General features: G+C 40.4%; 1 protein-coding gene across 3 annotated transcripts in view; it reads right to left on the reverse strand.

The window, feature by feature from the left end:
* LOC116685978 (F-box only protein 38) overlaps positions 1-8,385 on the reverse strand; it is a 33,856-nt gene that overhangs the window by 19,802 nt on the left and 5,669 nt on the right. For all 3 annotated transcript variants that reach the window (XM_032510914.1, XM_032510913.1, XM_032510912.1), the window contains 6 exons: positions 7,643-7,806; positions 4,210-4,375; positions 3,696-3,971; positions 2,312-2,405; positions 1,468-1,598; positions 98-268 (listed from right to left, as the gene is read on the reverse strand). In XM_032510914.1, the coding sequence (XP_032366805.1) occupies positions 98-268; positions 1,468-1,598; positions 2,312-2,405; positions 3,696-3,971; positions 4,210-4,375; positions 7,643-7,806 (1,002 nt within the window). The remainder of the gene's footprint in view (positions 1-97; positions 269-1,467; positions 1,599-2,311; positions 2,406-3,695; positions 3,972-4,209; positions 4,376-7,642; positions 7,807-8,385) is intronic.

The raw sequence follows: 8,385 nt of genomic DNA on the forward strand, positions 1-8,385 counted from the left end.
TCATTCATTCATTCATTCTACGCTGAGCTCACCACAAACATATGGGCATTCATAACCAGGTCATTTGTGAAATAAGGCGAGTAGTGGTGTGATTTACCTGTGATCCAGTGGTGAGGGTTATGCAGGTGAGGACAGTTGTAGATGAGCAGGTATTTAATATTAGTGAACACCTCGTTCACCACCTTGATGCCAATGTCAGTGATGATGCCTGGGTTTTCAATGACATCAGCCAGACCGTATTTCACCAGCTCTGGATGACTCATCTTACCTGCATTTATGAACACACGTGTAAACAAAACATAACATAATATAACTTATTCAATTCAAGACACCAGAAATTTGACATAAGTTTCAGAAAAGTTGCAATTTGTTACTACAGATTTTTAAAAGTTGAATTGATCACGATTTATTGCAAATTATCGTACCATGTATTTGAATTGTTAACTGTTTAATAAAAGTGTAGGTGAGTAGTACATTCTGTCTGTCTGACTTTCCGTTTCTCCTTTGAATTTCTAGAGAACAGTTTATCCGATCCACTTCACACTTGGCAGATGTAATGCTTGGTACACAAGGATGTGAATCGTCCAAGTTGGTGCGATTTGAACGCACAACACGTTCAACAGCCTGAATGACCGATTTCACCAGGTGTGTTTCTGACCACGTGTAGCCCTGACTGGGTATGCTTTTCAGGGCCAAGTTTAGTGATTAGGGGCCCCAGGCAAACAGCGTCTTGCTTTACTTTCCAACCTTCCTGTAACTGGGAATGTTGGTATTGGCCGTGGTAGAACATGTACAGTACTCCAAACTTTTTTTTTGTTTGTAAAACTATCAATACCCACAATAAAAAGTCCTGCATTGAAAGGTTTACTTTGCTTAAATTTATTTAACATCTGTTCACAGTGGAGCTTTCAGCTCTAATATAATGCTGGATAGTTTAATGACTAATAATGCATCATATTGTAATTGTTATAATTTTGGAGTAAAATCTGAACCTGCAATGTAATCAGCAACTTTTCTATGTAAAATGTAGTTGTGCAATGTTTTCCTCTAAAAGTAGAAGTAAACAGTAATTCAAAAGTATACAGTTGAGTTGCATACTTTTTTAAGTGCGTTGGGGGCCTTTTGTAGGTTGTTTCAGAGTACAGTGAGTTAGAACAGTAACATGTTCAATATTTTTCATATTGAAACATAATAAATCTATAACTGTTTGGGGCCCTTTAATTGAGGGGGTCCCAGGCAGGTGCCTACATTGCCTAATGGTAAAGTTGAACTTAGGTGTGGGAGGCAACTATGTCATGGCAGGTCTATTGCTCAGGACCCAAAGAAGCATGATGTCGAGTGAGACAGGCGGCACACCACTAGTATATCAACAAGGAGACGCCAGGAGAATTGCTCATTTCTGTCAGGGAGGGAAACATGCCCAGTGTTCTCTGAGCCAAGTGATTATATTTGAAGGAAGGAACTAACATTGCAGCAGAAACTCATCCACGTATCCTAGATGAAGTGTCTCAAACTGAGGAAACTCTAGTTCAGCCATTTTGAGAGCTGAGAAGACTCCATCTTTGGTCAATGAAGGCTGGATACGCAGCTCATGAAGCCTGTTAAACACACATAAATCACGTAATTAACAATGTTCTGCAACTGACAACCTTTTCTGCAGTTAGGCGACGTTAAAAACACCTGGATGAATGTTGAGTTTTCTATCACTTGAATGTTTGTAGAAAACTCCACAATGTATCTTTAAGTAAATTCTGTAACTATTTGGATAGCAAGATAATTATTCTGACAGGATGACTGATCATTTTTTATACAGAATGTATTGTGCGATTGCCTATGAGGAGCCTCCATGTCATACTCCATGAGTATTAGACTGTAATTATCTCAGTACTTCTAACTTACTACATGATCTTTGTTTACTCTTTACTAGTGATGGCCAAATGAAGCCTCATTAACCATTTTATTTATTTCCTGAGCCCACTAGATGGAGCTAATGGTTTAAAGAAAAAGGTTAAACAAATAGCAATTTAGCGCACTTTTAATCCTTTGCTAAACAAAGAGCGCCATCTAGTGGCTTTAGAAAATAAATACAATGTTTCACAAAGCTTCATGAGGCTTCATTTAGCCATTACTTTACCCTGTTCAGTGACTGAACAGTGTCCCCAACATTTGCACACAAGATGATACTCTTTGCATTTTAAAAACATAAGCTATATATATATATATATATATATATATATATATATATATATATATATATAGACACGTGTTTTTTCCCTCAGTTAGTTTAACAAATGGATGACTTGCGGCGCACCTGCGAGCCGCAGTGATGATGAGGTAGCCCAAGTCCACTTCCAGAGCGTTCTTACAGGCCCCAAACACAATGGTGTGGAGGTTCCGAAATCCTCCTGGAGATCCACATACACAGTATCACAGAGAACAAACCAAAGGAGTTAACACTTAATCAAAGGTGAGGGCCTTGGGTGCATCTGCCAGCATATTAGTTAGATTTCTGAACTACCAAACGGTGTTAAGAGGATCCAAATCCTCTGTCAAATACAAATGACAATTATTGTCATTGGAAATAATTGAGCAAAAAGAAAGCACTGGGAGCTAAGGAGAAATGGGAATAAAAAATAAATAAATGGTGCACACAGTATGTAACACAATCAGACCGTATAAAATCCTAACCCACATAAATAAGTCACAATTTCTTAAGCAGGACCTGAACTATTTTAATATTGTGCCATAGTGCTGGGCGATAGAATGACATATATAGTCAAAACCATATAAAATGTCTATTGTCACATATTTTTTGTATATTGTTTCTATCGCAATGTCAAAAAAAAAAGCTGCCAACCTGCATTGCGGCAAAATTGATGTCACTTGGGTGATGCTTTACATTTTAGTACTTGCATTTCATGTTCATTTTGCACTAAAGTTCTTAATAAATGAGAAAGTACTCAGTACCTGTAATTTTCAATTGTCAAGTATTTAATTCACATAGGAGTATACAAGAATAGGGTTTTCCGTATGGTTATTTCTTATAAAATATTATATTAGTTGATTTACCAGAAAACACGCTATATTGTGACATAGAAGAAGATACATGCAGTGTGTTAACATACACTCCCACAGCAGTGATCTGATTAAACTTTAATGGGAACAGGACACATAACTGATAAAGATGTAACCAATTAAACGCTTCTGTAAAATACATATTACTCTAGTAAAACCCACAGTAAAGGCTGTGACACAGCAGGCAGACGGCAAAGAAATAGTGGCGTCTGTGTCTTGTCCAAAAAGCTGCAATTGAACACACTGCAAAGACTACGAGTCGCACCATGCCAGAAAGTGCTGGTAATTTATAGCTTGCTTGAAAAAGCCAGCGTCAGCCAGAGCCTACTGTCCCTCGGCTTCACTCGCCGCCAGGCAACGGCCGACATTGATAACAGATGATTACAGGAAACGGGCCGGACAAAGTTGTCACTCATCTGGCGATAGCACTGTGCTTTTTTACACTGTGATAAGACTGTGCAAATGAAAGATTAAGTTGTTGAATTTGATTAATTCAGGGGTTGGCTAGTAAGCTAGCTTGGACAACGGGCAATCATTGTTGGCCCTACTTTGACCGACGGCCAATCATCTCCCTGGTGTGTCAGCACCTTTAGGGCCATTTATAGACATGTTTTCCTAACCTGATCTCCAGCTGTCCTCCACCACATGTTGGATCAGCCCTCCCAGGAAGGGAACTCTCACCAACTCCAGCTGCTCCAGGTTCCGCGCTGATGCTAAACCGGTAACCAGGGGAACATATTTGAGGGAGTTGGTTGGCCCTGCACAGTTCCGCATGACAAAGGTTCTCAGGCTTACACACAGAAAGTCCTTAAACGGCTGGGGTTTGGTGAGACGGACCCACTTCAGGTAAAGGTGGCGCAGCATGGACACACAGGGGATCTCTGGGACATTCACACCTACAACAAACAAACAATATGTGAAGTACATCAATACAGTTATAGTATTTGTCAAACTAGAGGTGACAAACCATGGTCCCCAAGAGACTTCTGAGCCAACATGCTTGTTTAATCATCACAAACTAACCGGATGAAGCTGATAAATATCCAGTGTTTCTGATTAGTTTACTACATTGTATTCCAGCTGTCATGTGCAGGCAGTGGCAGGAACTGTCAAGTTAGTTGTGATCCTACTCACCCACTAGATGTAGAGTCTGGATCTTTGCAGTAATGGGGATGGTCAGTTTGTTTTCAGCAGGAATGGGAAAAGCCCCATTACGGTTGCGGAACTTTCCTAGTATATGGACCTGGGGCATGTAGTTCCATATGGCTTCCACCAGCTCCAGATGAGACGTCTCCACACCCTGAAATTAGGACAAATAATGTTATCACACAAAAAGTAAATCCTAATTTTTCCATTTATCCCTATCTTGCAGTTTTCCTAAGAAGACAAGAGTATGTTTAGCTGTAATGGTAATAGTTTACTTCCCATCTCAATTCTCTGAAGGAAGACACCAAAATGCAGTTGAAAACTTTAAATATATATCTAGTAAGTGCAAGTCTGTACGTCCATTCTTAAATGTGGAAACCGCAGTTTGACAAAATAAAATCTTAACTCAAGTTCCAAAGGTTATTGTCATGGTTTTGGTAGTCCCACATTGTGAGACCTTTCTCCACCATACTGCGGAGTAAGGTCTGACTCCTCAACACATACATTCTGGGATAGAAGAAAAAAATGCTCTGGGTTGTTTGCATTTCTTTAAACAAATCACAATAGTCTTGGGTGGCGCTAAACTCTGGTTGCAAAGACGGTTGCTCTGCTAAATAGTCTCGGGAAGGAACTTGTTTTGGTGGAACATTTACTCCATGCAAAAGAAAATATCAAATCTCCACCAATCTTTCCCAAAACGTCCCAGTTAGATAGTAAATGTCGTAAACAAATTCTTTGTAGAGTTGGGTACCATTCACGTTTTTTCCCAGTATCTATAATTCGGTTCCGGTAACCCAAGTTACCTTTGTTCTGTACTTTTCCTCTGTAATAAGAAAACTTAATTTTAGTTGTAAAAATAATTTCAAACCTATTTATCCTATTTACTTTGATTATTTTGAATTCCCTTGTTGCTGAAATATGTTATAGAAATAAAGCTGCCTTGCCTTACAACCTCCAGCCAGTCACACACTTGCAATCTCTTAAACGCCATTGCCGTGACTCTGTGACTTAAACAAACTGCCGAAGCAACGTGATTTAACTCGGCCCGCACCTCTGTCAACATTTCCTTTTGAGATTTCCTTTTGAAATGTAAAGGGCATTATAAATAAAATGTATTATTATTATTATTATTATTATTAACAACATGAAGAGAGGACGGATAAGCTTGCGCTTACTTGCTCTCAGGTACCGAGATTTGGCACCGTTTGATTTAACGTGACTTGGCCCTTGGTAGTAACGACGTAATTAAGTTGGTAGACCAAAAGTACTGTTGCTGACCAACCCAAATTTTCTTCTAAACTTGCCATTTTCAGCGTGTAGCTTGCTAGCTCAAAGTTTGTTTCCCGAAGAGAACAGAGTTACTGGAGTACCGTAAATGAACTGCCGTTGATTCATTATATTTATATAGCTCCAAATCACAACAGTTATCTCACTGCGCTTTTCACAGAGGAGCAAGTCTAGACCGTACTCTGCAATGTTATTTACAGAAACCCAATGATCCAGACTATGGTTTTGGTAACAAGACAATGTACTGAATTATCATGTGCAGAGTACGATGGATGGTACAAACCAAAGAGCATATTCTTCATCAGCACAGTGGTCTGTTTAATACGGAAGTTAAAAGGGCTTTTAAAAACTTTTCTCAGAGTCTGATCTTAATCAAGTTTAGGCTTAACGTCTAGCTTCCAAGCCCCCAGGATCAGCGACATGTGTGAAATCCACCATGGGCTTATCAGATAACGATGGTACTGCACCCCTTTGGCCCAGAAAGACTTTCACATGGACTTTGCAAGGCAAAAGAAACTTCTATATTTCAGCGGAAATCTTTTTGGGGTACATTAACTTACCATTCCGAACACTAAAAGGGTCTTTGTTTAAAACATCCCGTTTTAAACATTTTTACATCAGATGGATGTGTGACTATATGTATGTACACTGTAAAGGCTGTTACGTGGCTGTAACGTCATTAGCGTTTCCCAAACTGACAGGGCTATCAGCTAGTAGCTAACATCAGGGGTAGCTAGCATGGATGTATTAAGAGAACGGTAACACAGCTAACATAGCTATATGACAACATAACGTTACTACAGACATAGTAGGACTGTACGCTGTAAAGCCTGTAACGTGGATGAGATATGAAGCCAAGAATGTATTAAAGTAGGCTCTGTTCACAAAACTGTGGAATAAACTTAGTAGCTAGCGCTAGCTTGTAGCTAGCTAGTAGCATGACATAATAATTAGCTACATCTCCTTAGTGTCTAGCTAAATAAATCCATTGTTTATTTAGCTAGATAAGCATTGTAAACAATAAGAAAACAATCAGGAACAAAAATACAATGTTTAATGTGAATATTTTAGACAACGCAACAGCGAGTTCATGAGTTTGCTATGTATACCAACGAACTAGCTACCTATACTTGTAAGAGACACGAGAGAAAAGCTCATAAACAAGCATGTTGCTACAACAATACAAATAAACTGTTGCTAGTGCGCATGCCCATCGTGACGTCATGGGCCAGTCAACTCGGAAGATCCGAGCTCCATGACTGCTTTATATGCTTTTGAGGATTCTCATTGGAATGTACCGGGCTTCCACCCGAACACTGTTTCCAGTTCTCTTAACACATCCATGCTACCTGCAAGTGGATCCTGCAGAGGACACCACCCTAATTAAACTCTGGTGGGCCTCCAGGTGGAATATTGACCACCTGGTGACCTGATGCAGACCAAACAATTTGGAGCTCAGCGCTCTGAAGGCAGTAGAGATGGTCGTGGACTTTAGAAAGGACCCAGCCAAACATAATGATGGTCCACTTCTGCACTGCTATCATTGAGTCCATCCTCTCTCCTCCATCACCATCACGTACTCTACTGTCACTGCTAAAGGCAAGGGCAGACTGCAACGTATAATCCGCTCCACTGAGAAGGTATATGGCTGCAATCTGCTGTCCCTCCAGGTCCTGTTTGTCTTCAGGACCCTGAGGCTGGCAGGGAAGATTATAGCTGACCTGACCTTACCCTCCCTGGACACAAACCTTTTGAATCATTCGCCTCTGGCAGAAGTTCTTCACACCACAAAATCAACTTCTTCCCTACTGAAGCTGGCCTCATCAACAAGGCCCGGGACACCCATTGACAGACCAAGAACAAATCACCAAGACAAATTCCTTGCATGTACTGAACCTAGTTATGTAAAGGATAATGTATTGAACCCCTTTAGGCTAATTCAAGCTTCACGTAGGGGTCCAAAGACTACAGGTAATTTCACTGGTTACCACACCAATCAACAGAACAGGAACAATTTAGTGGAATTACTTGGTACGGCTGTTGGTTTGATTGAAAGCATGGATGCTCTTGGCTCTCTGGGATGTATAAGTGCACCTTGCTGCGGTAGGATATCATTCTCACACAACATACTGACCAGCAGATTGGGACAGGCTTGTAGTGCCTCCAGGACTCCAGGTATACTGAATGCCTCATAGCCTCGGACACGTCTCCTCTCCAGGTATCTAGGGTGGAGGCCATATAGCTGCTCCAGATCTGGCATCTTCTTCAGAAGGAGCAGAAAGCTGCTGTCTGTAAAGCCTAAAGCAGAAAACACAAACATGATCAGGGCCTTTTCTCAATGTGTGTAAAAACCAGGGCTTTGAACCGGTTCAAGGAACGAAAACGAAAACCGGGAACTTTTTGTATTTTACAGGGAACAGAAACGAAACCGGAAACGTTATTATTTTGTATGTTCTGGAACAGGAACACTTATTTAAAAATAATGGTAACCGGTTAATACCGGTTTTATTTCGTTCCTCAAAGTTTCCGTTGCCTAATTAACTAAAAAAAAAAAAAAGTAATTATTTTCCTGCGCAGGTTACCATGACGGCTGAGGTTCACTTCCTGTGTGACATCACATCAGACATTCGCTGAGTCTGACTGAATGGAGAGAGAGCGTAACACCCAGGCTAGAGAGAGCAGTGTCTCCACTCCACATCTTAAATAAGAGGTAAATTACGACCCATCGTTAATTAAAACGTTCATTCCAAACACAATATCAATAGCTATATTTGTCGAATCCACGTTAATGATGGACAGGCGAACATTTGGCTAAATGGCGCCAACACCTCTGTTTGCCTAATGCACAGATAGCTAGCTAATCTTGGTAACACACTA

The sequence above is a fragment of the Etheostoma spectabile genome, unplaced genomic scaffold, assembly GCF_008692095.1.
Source record: "Etheostoma spectabile isolate EspeVRDwgs_2016 unplaced genomic scaffold, UIUC_Espe_1.0 scaffold280, whole genome shotgun sequence".
NCBI lineage: Eukaryota > Metazoa > Chordata > Actinopteri > Perciformes > Percidae > Etheostoma > Etheostoma spectabile.